Genomic DNA, 23,574 nt, shown 5'->3' on the forward strand with positions numbered 1-23,574 from the left:
TCATAAGAAATAGGACAGCCAGGGTGGTGATCCTGGTTTGCTACCTGTGCCAAGTGCAACTGAAGACAAAAATGGAAGGTTAAGAAAAATGAATGTGTGGCTGAGGGGCTGGTGTAAAGGACAGGGTTTTGGCTTCTTGGATCATTGGGATCTCTTTTGGGGAAGGCATGACCTCTACAAGAAGGATGGGTTACACCTTAACCCAAAAGGGGTCAATATATTGGCAGCTAGGTTTGGTACAGCCGTCGGGTGCGGTTTAAACTAATTTGGCAGGGGGGTTGGAACCTGTATGATAGGGCAAAGGACAGAAAAGATAAAACAGGAAAAGTTAGGTTAGGCAGCGAAAGTAAAAAATCAGAAAGAGCAAGGAGGGTGAAAAAAGCAAATCTGAAGGCTTTATATCTTAATGCAAGAAGCATTCGGAACAAGGTAGATGAATTAGCTGTGGAAATTGAGATAAACAAATATGATTTGATTGGGATTACAGAAACATGGCTGCAGGGTGGGAAAGCCTGGGAACTTAACATCCAGGGGTATACGATATTTAGGAGGGATCGGCAAGAAAGAAAAGCGGGTGGGGTAATATTGATGGTGAGAGAAGGGACCGACACGATTGACAGAAAGGATATCAACTCGGAAGATGCGGAATCTATATGGGTAGAACTGAGGAATAGCAAGGGGCAGAAAACGTTAGTGGGGGTGGTATATAGGCCTCCAAATAGTAGTGTAGAGGTGAGGGAAGGCATTAAAAGAGAAATTAGAAAAGCGTGCAATAAGGGAACAGCTGTCATCATGGGAGACTTTAATTTGCATATAGATTGGACTAGCCAAATTAGTAAAAATACTGAGGAGGAGGAATTCCTTGAATGTTTACAGGACGGTTATCTAGACCAATATGTCTAGGAACCAACTCGGGAGCAGGCCATTTTAGATTGGGTATTATGCAATGATAAGGGGCTAATCAACAATCTTGTTGTAGAGGCCCTTTGGGTAGGAGCGATTACAATATGATCGAATTCTCACTCGACATGGAGAGTGATGAAATTAAAACCGAGACTAAAGTCCTGAATTTAAATAAAGGGAATTACGATGGTATGAGACGGGAGTTGAGTAAGATTGATTGGGTGGTGTTTATGGGGGAGTTGACTGTGGATAGACAATGGAAAGCATTCACAAATCTAATGGAGAAATTGCAAAAATCGTTTGGCATAAAAATTAACCAAAAAAGCTGACTCAACCGTGGATAACAAGGGAAATTAGAGACAGCATTAGGTCCAAAGAGAGAGCATATCAATTGGCCAAAAAAAGTACCACAACTGAAGACTGGGAGCAGTTCAAGATGCACCAAAGGAGGACAAAGGGATTAATCAAGAGAGCAAAAATAAATTACGAAAGTAAGCTTGCGGCAAACATAAAAACCGACTGCAAAAGCTTTTATAAATATGTCAAAAGGAAAAGATTGGTGAAATTCAGAGTAGGTCCTTTGCACTCGGAATCAGGGGAATATATAATGGGGAATAAGGAAATGGCAGACCAATTAAATTCTTACTTTAGTTCTGTTTTTACAAGAGAGGATACAAATAACCTCCCAAGGATGTTGGGAAACATAGAGACTAATGCAAGGGAGGAACTGAAAGAAATCAGTATCTCTAAGGACATGGTCTTGGGGAAATTGATGGGATTGAAGGCAGATAAATCCCAAGGGCCTGATAATCTACATCCTAGGGTACTCAAGGAAGTGGCCATTCAGATAGCAGATGCTTTAAGAATTATTTTCCAGAACTCGATAGACTCAGGATCAGTACCCATGGATTGGAGGGTAGCTAATGTTACCCCACTATTTAAAAAGGGGGGTAGAGAAAAAGTGGGGAATTATAGGCCGGTGAGCCTTACATCAGTAGTGGGCAAAATGATGGAATCTATTATTAAGGATTTAATAGCGGAGCATATGACTAGCAGAGAAGGGATCAGATGGAGTCAACATGGATTTACAAAAGGTAAATCGTGCTTGACAAATCTATTGGAATTCTTTGAGATGGTGACAGGTAAAATAGATGGGGGAGAGCCAGTGGATGTGGTGTACCTGGACTTCCAAAAGGCCTTCGATAAGGTCCCGCATAAATGACTGGCTTCCAAAATCAAGGCTCATGGGATTGGGGGAAAAGTATTGATGTGGATTGAGAACTGGCTGGCAGGTAGAAGACAGAGAGTTGGGATAAATGGCTCATTTTCTGAGTGGCAGGCGGTGACCAGTGGGGTGCCACTGGGATCTGTACTGGGACCCCAGCTGTTCACAATTTACATTAATGATCTGGATGAGGGGATTGGATGTAATATCTCCAAATTTGCAGATGACACTAAGCTAGGAGGGGTTGTGTGCACGGAAGAGGGGGTCAGGAAGCTCCAGTGTGATTTGGATAAATTGAAGGACTGGGCAGATACATGGCAAATGCACTACAATGTGGATCAATGTGAGGTTATCCACTTTGGTAATACAAACCGGAGGGCAGATTACTATTTGAATGGCAATAGATTAAGAGATGGGGAAGTGCAGAGAGACCTAGGGGTATTTGTACACCAGTCTCTGAAGGCGAGCATGCAGGTACAGCAGGCAAATGGTATGTTGGCCTTCATATCAAGAGGGTTTGAGTATAGGAACAAGGATACCTTACTATTCTTATTGACAAATACCTCATATTCTAATGCAGGGAGGATTACACTTTAGTAATCATATACTTGTAACTCACAGTCCTAGTTACATTTATTTTTCAACAGGCAGGTCAAATAGTCACAGAACTTGATCTACAGAGGTCATGAAATGAGTTGTATTGGTTAAGTTAGTTGGCAAGGGTCTAGCAGATGGAGTACAATGTTAGTCAATGTGAAGTCATCTACTTTGGAAACAAAATTGTCAATTAAGCCATTATGTTGTAATGCAGCATGGTGTTGTGCAGAGGGACCTGGGAGTGTGTGTGCATGAATCACAGAAACTTCTTTGCAGATGCAGCAGGTAATCAAGAAGGCAAATGGGATGTTGGCCTTCATTGCTAAAGGCATTAATTTTAAGAGTAGGATGGTTCTGATGAGATCACATCTGGAGTGATTTGTGTGGTTCTCCTCTCCTTCCTTAAAAAAATATCAGCTTTGGAGGTGGTGAAAAAGAGGTTCACCAGGCTGATTTCAGAGATGAAGGGGTTATCTTTTGAGAAGAGACTGAGTAGCCTGGGATTATTCTGGACTTTAGAAGATCAAGGGAATCTTATAGGGACATATAAAAACATGAAATAAATATCCTAAAACTAGCGAACATGGCCTTAAGATTTAGGGAAGTAGATTTAAGACTAAGAATTGCTTCTATTCTTTTTTCTTTTTTCTTTGGCTTGACTTCGCGGACGAAGATTTATGGAGGGGGTAAAAGTCCACGTCAGCTGCAGGCTCGTTTGTGGCTGACAAGTCCGATGCGGGACAGGCAGACACGGTTGCAGCGGCTGCAGGGGAAAATTGGTGGGTTGGGGTTGGGTGTTGGGTTTTTCCTCCTTTGCCTTTTGTCAGTGAGGTGGGCTCTGCGGTCTTCTTCAAAGGAGGTTGCTGCCCGCCGAACTGTGAGGCGCCAAGAGTAATGAATTCACAGAATTCTCGACCCAAGGAAGTAGTAGAGGCTACCTCATTAAGGACAAATGAGAGATTGTAGATGCTGGAATCTGGAGTAACACAAAATCAACTCAGTGGATTGAACAGCATCAGTGGGAGAAAGACAGAATTGTCGACATTGTGTACTGATGCCCTCCAGCTATCCTGACAAAGGATTCCCACCCACAATGTTAACAATTCCTTTTTCTCCCACTGATGCTGCACAGCCCACTGAGTTCCTCAAGAAGATTGTGTGTTACTGACTCATTAAGTGTATTTAAGACAGATATATTTTTGAAAAACAAGGAAATTTGGGATTATGGAGAACAGGCAGGTAAATAGAGTTGAGTTCATAGCTGGATCAACCACAATCCTATTAAATGGCAAAGCAGGCTCAATGGTCCAGTCGACTTATTCCTGCCCCTATTTCTTATGTTAGAATGATCCTCACTGGTGCTGTTTTGCTCAGATATTTTATTTCTTATGCCAGTATTATAGATTGACTGCATACCTTTCAGGTGTGCAAAGTTTGCAATGAGCATTACACACAATTCAGCCTGCACTCTTATAAATTGTTGCAGCTGATAACTTCCATTCCTATTTTTATTCCAGAATAGAGCACATGCATATAACACCAGATTTTTGCTCTTTTTCATTGGAATAGTGTTCTGTTTGAATGCAAGCACATAGAAGCAGTCCACACAAGATTGTTAGAGAGAGAGATCCATTTTTAAGTGGATTTAAGAATGGCTTCAATAAAGTTACCTGATGCTAAGAATACCAATAATATTTGAGAAGTTGACTTTGCCCAGTATTGAGTGTTGATAATTAGCTCGATGTTGCAGAGTTGGTCTAACTTCCTCAGTGATTCCAGCCCCATGTCTGATTTTATTTTCAGTTTAATGGTTCTATAATGGGAAAGCAAATCACTTCACTATTTTACTGCTGGTGAGAAACAAGGCCAAAATGTAAACCTGAGGCAGGTGATTTGTCTTGGCATTATTAAATTGCAAAAAAGCCTCCAGGATGGAATCTTCAGTTGAAACACTGGCTTAGCCCATGTTTAACACAAGCTGCCACAGAGTCACAAAGGCCCCAAATAACAATAAAATAATCTGATAGCATCATTAAAGAGGCAGCATACCATTTTGCCTGCCAGAACAACAATTAATAACATTTCTTATCATTACCCATTAATTGGGAGTGTAAATGATTTGATGATGAGCATTGTAAGTGTTTCTTAAAGCCAGAGTGTACTTTTCTGTGTACTCTGCACTTGGCCTTTGTCACACTATACCCTTCATTCTTTGACTTACTGGAACCAATAATCTCCACTTTTATTTCATTTTTACACTACTTACTGTTTGTAAATATGTTTGTGGTAACCCACTGTTACACCTTGATTGGCTGCTATCGACTGGACAAACCTCCTGAGACCAATCCTACCCGTAGCCTGTTGCAGGCTGCCCCTTTCCTTTTGGTCTGATCAGTCAAGGAGGTGGATGGTCTTTAGCGATTAAAAGCTGATTATTTCACTACTCAGCCTTTTGTGAATTATTAATGCTACATCAATGTGTTGACTTGATTGGAAGGCATACTAAACAAAGCTTCTCATTATATATCAGTATGGTGAGAACAAACAATTTAATTCAATTCAGACACTGCTTTCACATTTCCAAAAAAAACCCAAACTGCTGGTTGAATTCAACAGGTCAGGCAAGCATCTATTGAGGGAAGAGAAAGGTGACATATTGGGTCGAAATCTGCATCAGGACCCTGCATCAAGCCGTTATCCTTCCATAGATGATGCCTGACTTGCTGAGGTCCTCCAACAGTTTTTTTTAATCCAAATTCCAGCATCTACAGACTCATGTCTATGTTTCACAGTTTTAATGCAGCTGAAGATGTATCCATGTGTGTTTCCTCTAGGTGTTCCAGGATTACTCCAACATTCCAAAGATGTACAGGTTTGGTAGGTTAACTGGTCACATGGGTGTAATTGGGCAACCCTGGCTCATTGGTTGGAAGGGTTTGTTACTGTACTGTATCTTTAAACAGACTTAAATTGGTGAACCAAACTGGTCTGATTTATGAAAGGACAATATGACAAACACGATAAATATAAGATACCGACTGGTGCAACTTTTCTTTGCACAAGTTATATCTCACACCACAAAAATTCAATAAATCAGATATTTTGGATCAATATTTTAGATGTGGTGAGGAGGTAGGAACCTATTTATATTCAACCTGGTTGTGTCCCAAGGTGAGGCCCTCTGGATAGATCTAGGGAATTTCCAAGAGCAATAATAGGAATTAAATTTTCACAGAACCTAAAACTGTTTTTTATTGACGAATATACCGGCATCACCTACGGCTCCTAGAACGCTTCCACCAGCGTTGTCTCCGCTCCATCCTCAACATTAATTGGAGAGACTTCATCCCTAACATTGAAGTACTCGAGATGGCAGAGGCCGACAGCATCGAATCCACACTGCTGAAGACCCAACTGTGCTGGGTAGGTCACGTCTCCAGAATGGAGGACCATCGCCTTTCCAAGATCGTGTTATATGGCGAGCTCTCCACTGGTCACCGTGACAGAGGTGCACCAAAGAAGAGGTACAAGGACTGCCTAAAGAAATCTCTTGGTGCCTGCTACATTGACCACCGCCAGTGGGCTGATATCGCCTCAAACCGTGCATCTTGGCGCCTCACAGTTCGGCGGGCAGCAACCTCCTTTGAAGAAGACCGCAGAGCCCACCTCACTGACAAAAGATAAAGGAGGAAAAACCCAACACCCAACCCCAACCAACCAATTTTCCCCTGCAACCGCTGCAACCGTGTCTGCCTGTCCCGCATCGGACTTGTCAGCCACAAACGAGCCTGCAGCTGAGGTGGACATTTACCCCCTCCATAAATCTTCGTCTGCGAAGCCAAACCAAAGAGAGAGAGAGAAACAAAAAAAGAGATTGTGGGCATAAGACATAAAATGAGGCTGTCCAATTATCAAACAGAATTTGTCAAGATCGCATTGGCAGTGACCAGGAAATGTATTGTGGTTACTTGGAAGTCTAATTCCCGTCTAGGTACAGCTCATTGGAATGGGGAAATGCATAGCTGTGTTCCCCTTGAGAAGATTACCTATAACCTAAGAAAGATGTATGGCATGTTTTTAAACATATGGCAGCCATATTTACAAAATTTGGCTGCAAATCTTTAGCTCCCTTCAAGACCTGCATCAACATCCCCTTGAAATCTGTGGAATAGTCGACGGATCCATGACAATTCCTCTTTCTTTCTTTCTTTCTTTCTTTCCTTACTTTCTTTTTTCTTTGGAATTTCTTCTTTCTTTACTAATTCTCTTTTTTTTCTTTGGGTGAGTGGGGATGGGTGGGAACATAGATTAACAGCTCTTTTCTGTACTTGAAATATTTCCTTTTTTTTCTTGTTGATTGCATGATTGGCTTTAAAAAAATTAAAATAAAATATTTTTAAAATGCCAATAAAAAATTGCTTTTGAAGAGAACATTTTAGGTGCATCAGAAAACCTTCTGGGTGCTTTGTCAAAAACATTGTTGCAAATTTTTGCTTGGAAATTGTTCAAGCATTTCTCCTACCAATTGTACATTTGAAGATTTTATCAGAGACCCGGGAGAAAAAAAAACAGAATGCTGGGTGAGGTGAATTGTGTTAGGTAACTCCTTTGGTTTGGGGCTTCACAGACAAACATCGGCTATGAGGGAGGAACAAAAGATAGGGCTCTTTAGCAGTCCAGATATTGCATGCTCCACATTGGTGATTAAGTGGTGTCACTAGCAATGGTGTCAAAGGGTTAAACTCAGAAGCACAAGTGGAGGAAGAAGAAGAAAACAAAAAGAATGTTAATGAGAATAAGGAAGGAAGCAAAGAGAGCTGCAAGGTAAATGACCAACAGTGGAGAGTTTGCTCGCTGCTGCTCGATTAAAGACCATTCTTGAAACAAGCGCTCTGCCATTACAGTTCACTTTTCCTACTCATTCCTTTTAATAATTTGGCCATTGAACACATGCTAAAACAATTCACTAAATTACCAATTCAACCACGACCCACTTAGTATGATCATTCTTTAGCTGGAAGCAAAACAACAATAAAACTATTAAACAACCAGCAGAACTTAATAAATCTTTAATTGCAAGTGGATTTTTTACTGGGTATCTTATAGTCACTATTGATTATTTTACTACTATTGCAACCTAAGCAGCAGAGGCTTTGGAGGGCTGCCCAATAACACAGATGGCCGAGCAGTTGCCTCACAGTTCATGTGACACACTTTCAGTCCTGACCTCCATGGCTTTTAGTGTGATATTTACACATTCTCCTTATGACAACTTCAGAGGGCCCAGTTTCTTCTCTCATCCCAAAGACATGTAGGTTAGTAAATTAATTTGCCACTGCAAGTGTGTAGGTGCATGGTAGTAATCAGGAAGGACAATGGAAATGTGAGGAGAAATCTCTATCATCAGCTCGCATGATGCCAAGTTCCATTAGGTGCATTTACTCAGCCTCTCTGCTAAGGAAATTGGGTATCAAGTTCTGTGTTAAGACATGGGCCAATACACGAGTAGCGTTAATCCTCCTCACTGTAACCCACAAGTTATTAGAGAATTTAAGCATTAGGTTTATGAAACTCACTGGTCTATCCTCTTTAGCTTGGACATTTGAGATACACAATGGACTTTGTACTGTGAGAATAAGTGTGACCCTTGGTTCACCATCGCTCCCCAAAGCCTCTGATCTCTTAATTCCTCAGTGATTATTTCTTCTGTCAATAGGGCTAGTAGTCTCATTATTCATTCTAAGGACCACCTCTGCTGGAACTTCCAGACCCACATATGTGTGCCCTTACCATCTTATTCAGATTTATTGTCAGAGTACATACATGACGTCACATCCAACCCTGAGATACTTTTTTCCTGTGTGCCAGCCAAAATGACCACTTGTTGGTCGTACTCAATATACACATGTAAACAAATAAAGAATGTAAACAACAGACTGTGCAATACAGGAAGAATTTTTAAAAAAATCAATAAAGTGCAAAAGTAAGAGTCCTTAAATGAATCCCTGGTTGAGTTTGTTGTTGATGAGCCTGAGGGTGGAGGGTAACAGTTGTTCCTGAACCTGGTGGTGCAAATCTTCACTGATAGTAGCACTGAGAACAGATCATGTACTGGGTGGTGTGGATCCTTGACAGCAGCATTCCTTATAGACATTCTCGATGGTGGGGAGGGTTATGTCTGTGATGTTCTGGCCTGTATCCACTAGTTTATGCAGGGCTTTACACTCAGGGCTATTGGTGCCTCTGAGGCATTGCATATTGTTCTATAGAGTGTCAGCCTGCCCATTAAGGACCCTTCAGTAGAAATAAGGGCATGTTGGGATTACGGTAACCAGTCCAGTGAAAATACTTCTAATCAGCACTTTGATCTTTTTTTTAAACTTTATTTAAAGATTTTATCACAAGAATAAAGAGAAAAATTACATTTAAAGAAAAGATAAAAAATAGAATAATAAAATTACAATACAACATTAGTAACCTAACTTAAATCCGACTAACCCCCCCCCCCAATAATCACAACACAACATTAATGACCTAATTTAAATCAGTCTAACCACCCCCCCACATATACGGCCACTAAAAAAAAATAAAATCTATATTAAAAAAACCCACCCTCCCCCCCAAAAATAGTGAAGAGTTAGTAAAATTATATATATATAAAAAAAACACTCACCAACAAGAAAAATAATAATGAAAAAAAAGAATAATCAAATCTAAAATATCACACTTAAAAACATATTTAAGTCAAACTTAATTGCATGTACTTAACAAATGGAGTCCACTTCAGCTTATAAAAAGACATCTTATCTTGAATTGAGAAAGATATCTTTTCCATAATTAAACAGGATTTCATCTCTAAACACCACCTATCCAAAGTTAATATATTTCTATCTTTCCAAGTAAGCGCTATACATTTCTTGGCCACCGCTAAGGCTAAATAGATAAAAGAAATCTGATAATCATTTAATCCTAAGTCAATTAATGATTGCATATTCCCTAATAAAAATATATCAGGATCTAATACAACATAGATATTATAAGCACTTTGATTTTTGAATGAGCTTTTCCAGACATGTTTAAATTATGTCAGTGACCAATTAATCACAAATTACAGCCTTGAATCAGTCTTTTATACAGGAGTAGCTAATCAGCACAGTACTTGGCAATGATTTCACCCCGTCTTCTAAATAGCCTCCTGAGTCTTTCATATTTGGTGCTTTACCTGTCAAGTTTTGTTTATATTGTGCATTTGAGGTCATGAATATATTTGCATTGCTGTTTACTTTTGTGCAGCTTTAGAAACTTTTATGCAAATTAAATAGTAGCGACACTGTTGGAGTGAATTTAGTGCAACACCTTTACAGTGCCAGCGATTGGGATTTAAATCCTACACTCTCTGTATGGAGTTTCTACATTCTCCCTGCTTCTGAATGGGATTTTCCTGAGGCCTCCAGTTTCCTCTCACCATTCAAAACGTACTGGGGGTGTAAGTTAATTGGGTGTAAATTGGATGGCATGGACTTGTGGGCCGAAATGGCCTGTTACTGTGCTTTATGTATAAATTTTTTTAAAAACTTTAAATTCCTCTTAGGAAAACCCTGGGAATTTAAACATTGATTAATCTGTTATGGTTTATTGATTGAACTAGTTATCATTCTTTCACTGGGCATGACTCTTTCATCTGTTGAACCAATATCATTTTTAATTTACAGAATAATTTTTTTATAGGTATAAAATGGAGGTACAGTAGAATCCCTCATGTCCAGAATTCAAGCAACTTGCAACCTAAGCAATAAGCTAAAAAAAATCAAAATAAATAAAAAAAATTGAAAATAAGTAATAATAAATTAAAAATATTAAATTAAGGTTTTAAATTGTTAAATTAAATGTTTTCCGAAGGAATGCACAATCCCTTGATGAAGTTTGGTTGTGCCCCATCCGCAGCAGCTGTTTGAATAACGTTTGAATAAAGTTGTGTTTGAATAAAATGGTGGTGCCCAGTAGAAAGAGCCAGCTGATGCTGCTCATCACTGGGGTGATGCTCCCAAAATATCTCCCTATCCCTGCCAAGAATGAATCTTTCTCTTTATTAGTAACCCCTCCCATTATTTACAGGCTTTATCTGTAAACTTGGGAGAGGAGGGGGTTAATTATGAGCGTGAAGTGAAGTGGTTAGCACAGTGCTATTACAGTGCCAGGGGGTTTGAATTTAAATTTAAATTTTGTAAACTATGGAAATTACCTGATTAAAGTGAACTTTGCATAATTAAAGTCTATAATACTGATTTTTTTTCTTCAAATTACTTTACATTTTGCCCAGTCTTTTGTCTTTTAAATAGTTTATTCTTAATGCAGGTGTATTAGTTAGGATCAGAAAATACACATATCTGTAATCTGTAATCCCCGCAGGTGCCAGATGGCTGGGATTTTATTGTGTTGTAACTAATACAAACTGATAACTCAATAATTACTTTAATTTTGGTGACGTCCAGTATAAATATAACTTTTGATCATTTCATTTTATCTAGCTTTGAGTCCTTTGAACACGCCTATTCAGTTAAACTGATTATTAACTGGAAGGCACAGTAATAAATTTACGGAACAGTGCTAATCTGAACAGCTCAAAAGCAATAGAATTGAGCAGTTTGTCATAGAGAAGGCCGCTTTTCATTTAACATTATATGCAAGAAATATTCAGTAATTTCATTTGCAAATAATTTCAAAATTCAAGTCACCATTTGACCTAACAGCATTTATGCAGTGAAATTGGGACAGTGCATTGAGATTGGAATAGAGTCTACTACTTGTCAAACATTCTTGCTCTGTGTAAATGCTTATACTGCATTTTGAGAGTTGTTAATTACAAGGATGAATGGCAGGTTATGCTTCCCTATTATATTGTATTCTTTGACATTTATCTTTCCTGACTGATATCAGAATAAGTATCAAAGTGTTATTGTATTTCCTTCCTTAACCACCATCTGCCATCATGCATATTGAGCTGAGGTAGCACAATAAAAGGAAATACTGCTCTAGAGAAGAAAAAGCAAACAAACAAACAAGCAATCTATGAAGTAAAAACACCAATGCTGGAAAGATTCAGCAGGCCAAACAATGTTTGAACCTAATTGTTAAGAAACTTTACAAAATTTAATTAAGTGTGCTAATAAAAACAGCATAGGTACCCACCCTTTATAAATCAGTTGATGTACATATGTAGTCTGTGCAGTATGTACTATGGTTTATCCTGTGTCATCTTGGCGCCTCACAGTTTGGCGGGCAGCAACCTCCTTTGAAGAAGACCGCAGAGCCTACCTCACTGACAAAAGGCAAAGGAGGAAAACCCAAAGAAGAAGAAGAAGAAAAAAAATGCTGCATTGGAAATATACATTACAGTAGACTCCATCTGTTCCATGGGTTTAAACAAAAGGTGGGACAATTCATTTCCAGAATGCACTGAGAAATAATGAGTAAGGATTCAAAGTTAATTGGACATCCCCAAGTTTCAGTGTTCAGGTTGCTACCAACCTAGGCAACTTCAATAAGAGAGCAGACAGAGGACATATACTTGTACAATCTGTAATGTAATCTGGAATATGTCATACTTTTCCCTCTTTCCTGTATTTCTTTCTTGTTTGCAAGCACCTCTCAGATCTGTAAGGTCCAATTGGCCTTGATCCTGGGAGTATTGTCAGCTTTATTTAAGACTGTGTTGCTTTTGAGCTCCTCTTGTCTGCAGAACAAAGAAAATAATGCAGCAAGATTGAAAGCTCCCCTCCCATTATTGTTCTATTGGACATCTCGGTATGTGTTGATGATAATGACGCTAATGTATGTGTGTGTGTGCGTGTGTGCTTAGGGGTGGCTTGAAAGGCACCTTTAATATATATTGTGAATACCATTCAAAGTCCAGTTCCAGTGAAAAGTCATTTTCAACATAATGGTCAGACATGTGATGTTGAAAAGGAAGAGGATGACAAAGAGAAGAAGAACAGAAACAATAAGAGGAGAACATGGAAAGGAGTAGGAAACCAAAATTGCTTTTTGTTATGCTGGATTAATTGTAAGCCTGTTATCCCAATAAACATTTCTTCTCATTCACCAATGGTCCACAACTTAGGTTCTGTTGTTGATTATAATACATTCTGAACCACAAAATTAAAACTGAACACACCACTAAATATTTTTCTTTCATGTTCCAATTATCCGTGACCTCTGGGGCTTTGATGATAGTCGTAGCCTCCATATTGTCAAGATCAAGAGTAAGATTTAATTTATTATCTCCAGCAGTCCGCAGCCCAATGTAAATCCCTCGTCCACAGTTACCAGCAGCCCACAGCCTGCATGGGTTCCTTGCCTCGTGTCACCAACAGCCCATTGCCTGTGTGTTTTTCAGCCTCAGAGCCCCTCACTAGTCAGAAGCCATGGTCACCATACTGTAGGTTATCTCCTCTGTTTCTCCTTCTCAAAGAGGGGTGGTCTCATTCTCTTGTGCTCTGCCCCAGTCCTCTGCTTCCTTGGAGTCTATCACCTCCTGTGGCTGCCGCCGATCATAGACACCACCATCTTGGGCACAGATCCCACGGTGGCAGTATTTATAAATAAAAGCACTGCCTGCTCCATTTTCAGGCAGTTTAAAGCCTGTATGGAGCTGATGGCAGTCGGATTGGGCGGTTGGACCATGCAGGAGCACCGTGTCTCTGCTCCCTGCTCTCTGAAGGTTTGCACCAGTGGCAGCGCTGCCATTACCACAACTCCAGCAGCGCCATCATTTTCATTGTCAGACACCATCAACATCAACTGCATCATGATGGTTGACTGATCTATTTGTATCTGACCCCTCCCAGCTTTTCCTTTCTAACTCCATTTATATGCCACAATTATCTTGTAAGAGACAATGAAAAAGCGTTTTCATGTGTGTCACACCAGGGTTTGAGAGATGTGCCTGTCATGACTGAGTAGTGGGTTGACAAACTTGAGATGTAGTTGTGAGGCTTATAATATTGGGGGGGGAGGGGGTGATAGTATTTAGATTTTTAGTACAAGTTCTGACTATTAGATTGCTTTTAAGAGATGAAATAAAAGTTTGAGGGACATTTTCTCATAAGTAAAACTAATGATGCAGTAGGAAGAAAATGTATTGAAAATACATTCACTAATCTTGGCCTTAGGCGATAGGTAATTGAATCTTTTGCAGACTGATAGAGATCTTTCTTGACTAAATGTGTATCTGGTAGGTCCAGCCACCTGCTAGGGATAGATTAATGGATGAAAAAACCAGAAGCTTGGACGTAAGCTCAAATGCCTGAATGGTAGACGGGAAGCTAATGTTTGATTAATTTGTTGAAATCAGGAATAAAATAACAGTGTCAATATCAATGAAAATATAACTAATGGATTGTTTTAAAAACCCATTGGATTTACTAATGTCTTTTGAGGAAGATAATCTGTTTTCCTTCTTTGAAATCATGTATCTCGAACGGAAGCTTGTGTCTAAAGTGGAGTGAAGAAAAATTGGTTTGGCAGAGGCTGTGGGAATGACCTCAGATTCATTTTAATTTGCTTATTGTCACAACAGGCTAATGGTAGATGTAATCTGCTGACCCTCACTCTGCAATTAGATCAACAAGACCATAGGAACCTTTGCATTAGGTTGTTGTTCATTGACTTCTTTGGCTTGGCTTCGCGGACGAAGATTTATGGAGGGGGTAAATGTCCACGTCAGCTGCAGGCTCGTTTGTGGCTGACAAGTCCAATGCGGGACAGGCAGACACAGTTGCAGCAGTTGCAGGGGAAAATTGGTTGGTTGGGGTTGGGTTTTTCCTCCTTTGTCTTTTGTCAGTGAGGTGGGCTCTGCGGTCTTCTTCAAAGGAGGTTGCTGCCCGCCGAACTGTGAGGCACCAAGATGCACGGTTTGAGGTGATATCAGCCCACTGGTGGTGGTCAATGTGGCAGGCACCAAGAGATTTCTTTAGGCAGTCCTTGTACCTCTTCTTTGGTGCACCTCTGACACGATGGCCAGTGGAGAGCTCGCCATATAACACGATCTTGGGAAGGCGAAGGTCCTCCATTCTGGAGACGTGACCTACCCAGCATTCAACACTATCGTGTTGGGAAAAAAAAGTATGACTCAATTAAAGGAACTAGAATTCTGTTCATCCCTCTGCAATTGGATCCTCCACTTTCTCATTAACAATGCCAATCTGTGTGGTTTGGCAACATCACCTCCTCCATGCTGACTATCAAGAGCACCCAAGGCTGAGTCCTCTAATATACTCCCTGTATGTTCAAGATTGTGCTGCAAAGTTCAGCTCCAACTCAATCTACAAATTCATTAACATTGGCTAAATCACTGGCAATGACAAGTCAGATCAAGCATCAAGGCCACTTCAAGCACCTGCTGCCTCATCACTGGACCCCCTGCAGTTTGCATATAGATCCAACCACTCCATGGACAATGCTATCGCCAACGCTTTACATCTACTAGTATGTTCGAATGCTGTTTATTGACTTCAGTTCGGCATTCAATTAGATCATACCCCAGTACCTGATAAGGTAGTTGGGCTTGTTGGGTCTAAACAGCTCCCTCTGCATTTGGATTCTTGACATCTGGACGGGAAGATCTCAATCAGTCCAGATCAATAACAGCACGTCCAAGACCACCATAGTGAGGATGGGGGTCTCCCAGGGCATTCAGTCCAATGTTGTTTACTCTGATGACCCACGATTGTGCAGCCAAACTTGAACATATCATCAAGTTTGCTGATGACATGACAGTGATGGGCCTTATCAGTAAGAATGAGGAGGCATCATATAGAGACACCGTGCAGACACTAACAAACTGGTGCAGAGCAAACAACCTGTATCTGAACGTCAAGAAAAAAAACCAAAGAGATGGTTGTCGACTTCAGGAGGGCCCGGGGAGATCACGCTCCCCTGATCGTTAATGGCTCTACTGCTGAGGTCATCAAGAGTATCAAGTTCCTCAGAGTGCACCTGGTAAAGAATCTCTCCTGGTCCCTTAAAACCAGCTCCATAGCCAAGAAAGCCCAACAGCACGTCTACGCCATCGGAAGGCTGAGGAAAGTTCATGTCCCACCTTCCATCCTCACTACATGCTACAGAGTATGTTTTGAGACCCTCCTGTGAAACTGTATCGCTGCCTGGTTTGGAAGCTTTACCTCCTCAGACTGCAAGACCATGCAGAGGATAGTGAAGTCAGCAGAAAAGACCATTGGGGAACTTCTTCCTAGCATGGAGAACATCTACTGCACTCAATGCAGGCAGAAAGCAATAAACGTGAAAGACTCCACACTCCCCTCATGTAAACTGTTCTCCCTTCTGTCATCTAGTAGGAGGAAACATAGCACTCGGGCCCTTGCGTCCAGAGTGGGAAACAGTTTCCCCTCCCCCCCCAAGCTATCAGCTCCTGAATTCCCAGTACAGATATGGATGTGTATCATGGACTTTCAGTGTATATGTCTTACTACCTTAATATTTTAATAAGTTAACTACTTTCCTAACTTACATCTATGTAAATATGCCCTGTGGTCCTGGAGAAACACTATCTCATCCTACCGTGTGAGCATTGTATGAATGATAAATAAAATTGACTCGACTTGAGATAACAAGATTGGAGATTGAGAACCTGGTTGGTGCCAGAATAACAATCTTGCTCTTAATATTATCAAGAAGCTTCTTCTTAATTTTAAGAAGGAGAGGCCAAGAAACTACACACCTGTTTAAATGGGGTGGAGGTGGAGGAGGTTTGAGCCTTCAATTTCCTGGGAGTCCATATTTCAGAAGACCTTTGCAACCATTAAGAAGGCATAGCAACACATCACTTTTCCAAGGAGTCTGAGATTTGGCATGCCATTGAATACTCTATCAAAATTCTGCAGGTGCACTGTAGAAATTATACTGACTATAATTATACTACATCATGACCTTGTTTTGGAATTCAAATGTCCAGGAATACAGAAGGCATTGAACACAGTAAGGTCCATCAGAGGCTCTGATCTTCCATTCAATAAATACATCTATGTGACGCGCTGCCTCAAAGAGACAGCCGACATCATAAAGGACTCCCATTACCCTGGTCACAACCTCTTCTCACTGCTACATTTGCATAGAAAGTAAAGAATCCTAAAGTCTTGTACTTTAGGTTTCAAGAACAGTTTATTTCTAACAGTTATCAGGCTCTTAAATCTCCTTTTTCTATACTAATCAGTGAGTGCTCCAACGCCATGAAAGGATTGTCTGTACAATTGAAAAGTAACTAGAATACTGAATAATTTTGCACGAGAATACTGAATGTGTCTTATCTATTTACATTTTGATTTTTGTCTCATATCAATTCAATTGTAGTTGCTTTTTCACTAAGAATGTTTTTGGCTACAGTAATAATTGTACTTTGTACAATGTAAATTTTTAAGATAAAACAAGACATGCAGCATGATAACAGGCCATTTCGGCCCACAAGTTTATGCTGCCCAATTTACACCTCATTAATCTATACCCCCTGTATGTTTTGAATGGTGGAAAGAAACTAGAACACCCAGAGAAAACCCACACATACAGAGAGAGAATGTATAAACTCCTTACAGACAGCATGAGATTCGAACCCAGGATGTAAAGGCATTTGGTTAACTGCTATGCCAATCATGCCACCAACTCATGGTCATTAATGTTTTTGTCATTCTTTCCACTTGTCACTGAAAATTGCAGGTTATGGATTGCACTTTTCAAACCCTGTATCCATTTGAAAGCATGGAAATAGTAGCTGTCCTTTGGATGATATCATGAGATGGATATCTGCATGGTCACCATCAGACTTTCCAATGTTAATCATGCCCAGAAGTGCCCATAGTTTCTAATCGACCTGCGGTCAAATATGCATAAACAGCCTTTACCGGCAAATTACATTAAGAATCTTGGATTAATGGGCAAATTTCTTGGCATGTAACTTATACGGTATTCTTATTTGTCCTAGCATGCTCAGAGTTCTTCATTTCACCGATATATTTCGTTTTATTTGTGAGCAAGTTGAAAGAGTAAACTTTAATCAATTCTTTGTGATAGAATTTTGGCTGGATGAGCTCTGAATGAAACCCCCAAGGATATGAAAAGGGTGGTTTGCCAAGGATCACAGGTTAAAGAGAAATTGCATAAAAGTGGTTCATAAGCCATTTGTTGAAGCATTGAAAATAGCATGTATACAGAGTCAAAGGTTTTAACCACCACACATAAATTAGAACCTCATTACTTTCAGATTCTGGTCCAAGTGGTTATTCCAATTATAATTTGTCAGAAGTAATATAACACGAGGATGATTGTTTAGACAAGAGTACAGAATAGGTAAATATAAATTAAATGCAAACTCATGTTCTGATTGACAAACTGTATTTTTATTCAGACACCATCAATGAACAACATCAAGTCTCATGGCTCTCAGTACTGAAGAAATGAACAAAGTATAATTGGTAATGATGTTTACCTTTCTTTTTCCAATCAATTATTAAAGATCATGCCTTCTTTTGAACTGTGATATATTTCCATTTGGCTTGATTCATTTATTTTAACCCAGCTCATGGCATTAGACTCAAGAGTTCAGCAAAAGTATAGTGAAGAAAGCAAAGGTACTCAAGCCCAATAGTGCACTATTATTGGTTCTGTATTTTTTTTTAAAAGAACATTATTGGCAGTTTCTTGTTCATCGTCATGAGAATTGATCTAATTTATTTACAGAAAAAGGTCTGATATTATGACACTGACTGTTTTCAGATTTGAATGCAAGGATTTTAAGATTGGCTTAATTTCCCTTTCATTTTAAATGCACCAAAAAGAAAATTCAAAATTACATTGAATTTATTCAACTACAGCCCTCCATGCCAAACCTTTTCTCGAGATTGGCACAAGAATATGATATTGTCCAGTCACTAAAATAAATTGGAAGTTGATACATTGCATGTTTTTTTTTAATGCTGTTTTGTATCCAAAAGACATTGTTGAGAGCTTGATGTTGTTAAGTCCAAACACAACCGATGAAGTGCCAAACGTAGCTAAAACCCAATCAGGCAGAACTTATTAAAATGCAATGTTCATCTTGTAATCTTTTTTAACATTGTCTCCAATAATTAGTTATTGGAAAATTTAAAATAAAACTGACTTTATGATCACAAAATGTAAAGGATTGCATTCCAATAAAATTCAGGAAACTCAACCCCATCCAGGATAAAGCAACTTCTTTGATTTGGTTCCATCTCCCATCCTCAACATTAATTCCCAGTGCATTGTCTCTAAAGTGTGTACCACCCCACAAAATGTACGATGATTTCTAATCTAAATTAATCTGGCAACTTCCAAGGTCAGCAAACTGTGGACATTACTCTTGCAGGTTACCCTCCAATTCAAGCATTATTCTGACATTATTCTGACATTCATAATCACTGAGACTAAATAACTCAACTCCCTTGCTGAGTGAACCTTCACCAAAAGGATGATGACAGGTCAGGGAGATGGCTCATTTACACCGCCTATGGGACTTTTAAGGATATCTACTTTTTCTAGCAATGATCAGAACTTGTAAGTGAATAAAAAAGATCTCAAAGGGAACATGCTGACCAACAAATTATTTTGAATATTGCAATATCTTTGGATGGTTTGTTAAATAATTTTATCAATTTCATATACCATACCCAGCAAATAGCTCTGGCTATTTGAAAATTATGGTGGCTTATGTATTCAGATATTTGGAAAAGCATAGGAGATTATCACACTACACAATGCATGTTTGAACATCAATTCCATAAAATTCATTGGTTTATATCTCTCATGCTGAAAAGTTTTTTTTTCAAAATGTGTATGCGACTCTTGCAGTATAATTTAAATATTTTCTGTCTTAGCAGACCTGTAGTTGTAGAGTCCAATGCATAGAACCTTCAAACAGTGGATCCTTTTACATTTTCTATATTTTCTTTTGGAAAAGATATTGGTAAGAATCAGGATAAGAGAAGTGCCATTCTTATTGATGATATCCAACACTAGTACTACAGTAAAGTCCCTGGTATCCAGAATCCAAGCAACCAACAGCCTCAAGTAACTGACAAAAAATTGAAGAAAATATTTTTTTAAAATAAATAAGAATAAAATAATAGGTAAGTTCAAGGTTATAAAATTAAATATTTTCTGAAGTAATTCATAAACCTTTGGTAAAGATGGGAGTAAAAAAGACAGGCAGTGGAGGGCCTTAGTCATGCTTTGCTCGTAGCAGCTGTTTGAATAAAGTTATGCAAAATAGCAATGGTGCAGCCCAGGATGAAGAGTTGACTGATGCTGCTTGCCTTTGGGGTTACTCTCTTGAAGCATCTCCTCATCCTTGCTTAGTAACAGTCAACCTGGTCAGAGGCTTTATCTGTAAACTTGGTGGAGGGGGGTGTTAATTATCTATAATGTTATTGTTTTTCTTTCAGGCAGTTCTGTGGAGGGTGAGGAACCTACTGATGCAGTGACAGTTAAATGTTTTCAAAGAATGTTACTGAAAATAAAATGCTTTAAGGTTTATACATCCATGCAAGTGAAATTTGTTTAGTGTTCGTACAGTACAGTATTTTTTGTCTTTTGTCTTTTAAACTATTTATTTTTAATGCAGATGTATTAGTTAGGCATTTTAAGAGTAAATCTCAGGCAACCAGAAAATACACTTATCCAGCATCTATTAATCTCTATTGGTGCCAGATTTCAGGAGTTTTACTGTAATATGCGGCACTTTCAGAGTGGCAATATCAATCACATATCACTCACTTAAACAGAAGCCAAAAAAAGCATTTGGATGCACTAATATCAGTATCTGAAAATCAATTCAGTGTGCACAGTGATGCAATTAGTCAAGCTGCTGCCTCACAGCTTCAGGCACCTAAGTGAAAATCTGACCTCTCGTGTAGCCTGTGTGGAGTTTGCACATTCTCCTAGTGATTGTGTTGGTTTCCTAATTTGTATCGTATCACTAATACGATCAGCCATGATCGCATTGAATGGCGGAGCAGGCTCGATGGGCCATTTTTGGCCTACTCCTGTTCCTACTTCCTATGTTCCTATGTTCCTCCGAAGATTTTGGTTACCTCTCACATCTCAAAAATGTACCAGTTGAGGGGATAAATTGGCCACTCTTAGTTATATCCTATGTGTAGATAAGTGGTAGAATAAGGTGTGTGGATGGTAAATTTAGGGGAGTGTGGCGAGAATAAAATAGATTAGGGTGGGATTAATGAAAAATGGATGTATGATAGTCAGCATAGACTCAATAGGCCAAAGGATCTCTCTATCCCTCTATAATGCAGTGGTTCTCAATCTTTTTCTTTCCACACACATACCACTTTAAGTAATCCCTATGCCATCGATGCTGTGTGATTAGTAAGGGATGGCTTAACGTGGGATGTGAGTGGGAAGGGAAGGTTGAGATCCACTGCTCTAGACCCAATTGTTACTGAAGTATTTTGTTTTAGAAAAATTGTCACTGGTCCATTTCTTTTGGAGTCATGAAACTGTGCATATAACAAGTCAATGAGGTACGATTGAAACTTTCAAACTTTTTTCTTCCCACCAATATTCCACCTTAAGCAATCCCTTACTAATCACAAAACACCTATGGCATAGGGAATACTTAAAGTGGTATGTGAGTGGAAAGAAAAAGGTTGAGAACCACTGCTCTATAACAAACAATAGAAGACCTTTAAAGGAGCATAAATTGTGAAGAATGTAACCACAAGCAAAATGAAAACAATCACGATATTTTAATGTTATACACTAATTGCTTCAGTTTCCCCTCAGAAGCAGCAGACAACTCAGGCTAAGAGAACTACAAAAATTTCTCTGGCACCCAGAGAAACCACCCCCTGTGGCCATGTATAATTTGGACAATTGATGGAAGAGAATCTAGAGTGGTGGTTTTCAAACTAACCCCCTAAACTCACATTCCAGTTTAAGTAATCCCTATGCCATGTTGTAGCGCGTCAAATTGACTCAAACCAAGGCTTTTATTAACAATACTGGAGCGTAATACATCGAGGTCGACTAGTCCAGACTGGCCTGGATCTGGTTAGGTGCAGCCATTTATGACCTAGCCAGTAGATGTGGCTACAGCTCTCAGCCAATCATTATCACTCTATGCAAATATATACAAATATATACATTGGTGATAGGATCCCATACTATCACATTCACCCCATCTTTAAGAACTGACCCCAGGGTGATTTAAAAAAGGGGGGTAGGAGTGGTGGTTCCTCTGGGTTGGAATAGCATGCAGGGGTTATGGGCTGTAATGGTCGGGTGGCCTGATTGTCCGACATGATTGCCATGGCGATGGCAATCATGGTAGCTGGCGAGGGCAGTGCACAATCATCGTTGGAGCCCTTGGGTGTGGGTGCAGTTTTGCCTAGTCCTCAGTTGTCGTTGTCTGTATGCTCATCCGGTCTACTGCTGTTGTCGTCCGCGAACTGCTGCTGGTCCTGTTCTGGCATGTAACTTGGGGGAGGATTGGAAGGAGGTTGGGGGATGAATGTTACAATGTTAGCTCTGACTTGGGCCAGGTACCTAACCGAGATCATGTTCTCCCACTTGTGCAGATACTCAATATAAGCATAGTGCAGGTTCGCATGTAGCAGCATTATTCAGTCGACTAGCAGGTTGGTTTTTTTTTGAGTAATGGACATGACGTCTCTGCAGGACAGGTCTAAGGTCCATAAGCCAAGCTGGTGTGGTCATCCCCGACTTTTGCGGGAACGAGAACATGCATTTGTGCGGGGTAGCATTGGTAGCAGTGCATAAAAGAGACCTGATGGACTGTAGGACAATTGGGAGGACATCCTGCCAGAGAGTGGTGGGGAGACCTTTAAACTGGAGGGAAAGCGTGATCATTTTCCAGATGGTGGCATTCTCCTTTTGACCTTTCTGTTACGGCGCGGGTTGTAGGTAGTAGTCCAGGTTGAAGCAATACCGCACTCCAGAAGATACTGTCTCAGCTCACCACTCATAAACGAGGACCCCCCAGTCACTGTGAATGTAACTGGGGTACCTGAAAATGGTGAAGATGCTGTGCAGTGTATTTATGACTGTGGAGGTGGTCATGCCTGGGCATGGAATAGCAAAAGGAAAGCAGGAGTACTCATCGACCATCGTGAGAATATAGGTGTTATGGTTTGTCGAAGGTTGGGGCCTCTTGAATCCACACTGAGACATTTGAAGGACTGGGTGACTTTTATGACATTGGTCTTCTTGTGCTGGAAGAAATTGGGCTTGCACTCAGCGCATGCGGGGAAGGCTTGGGTCATGGAGCCGATCTCCTTAACTGTATAGGACAGGTTGCTGACCTTTACAAAGTGGGCGAACCTGGTGACCCCTGGGTGACAAATTTCCTCATGGAGTATCTGTAGCTTGTCCACTTGTACACTTGTGCATGTCCCATGGGAAAGAGCATTGGGTGCGTCATTGAGTTTGCCAGCTGGTACAGGATGTCATAGTTAAAGGTAGAGGGTTTGATTCTGCATCTGGAAATTTTGTTGTTTTTGATCTTACCTTGCTGGTTGTTGCTAAACATGAATGAGACCGCGTTTTGGTCAGTCAGCAGTATAAAGTGCCTGCCAGCGAGATAGTGTCTCCAATGACATATGACCTCTACAGTGGCCTGGGCCTCCTTCTCGACAGAGGAGTGTTGGTTTTCTGGGTCCTGCAGGGTCCTGGAAAAGAAGGTGACAGGCCTACCGGCTTGGTTTAAAGCGGATGTCAGTGAAAAGTCGGAAGCGTCGGTCTCTACCTGGAAGGGTATCGATTCATCTATGGCATTCAGGGTAACT

The 23,574-nt window shown here is 40.1% G+C and overlaps 1 protein-coding gene across 1 annotated transcript in view; it reads left to right on the forward strand.

The window, feature by feature from the left end:
• Window positions 1–18,249, forward strand: part of LOC138757689 (protocadherin-10-like) — a 142,006-nt gene extending 123,757 nt beyond the window's left edge. Inside the window, exon 5 of the mRNA XM_069925393.1 lies at window positions 18,141–18,249. Coding sequence (XP_069781494.1) covers window positions 18,141–18,193 — 53 coding nt within the window. The 3' untranslated portion in view covers window positions 18,194–18,249. The remainder of the gene's footprint in view (window positions 1–18,140) is intronic.
• Window positions 18,250–23,574: the final 5,325 nt, after the last annotated feature.

Source organism: Narcine bancroftii, chromosome 3, assembly GCF_036971445.1.
Source record: "Narcine bancroftii isolate sNarBan1 chromosome 3, sNarBan1.hap1, whole genome shotgun sequence".
NCBI lineage: Eukaryota > Metazoa > Chordata > Chondrichthyes > Torpediniformes > Narcinidae > Narcine > Narcine bancroftii.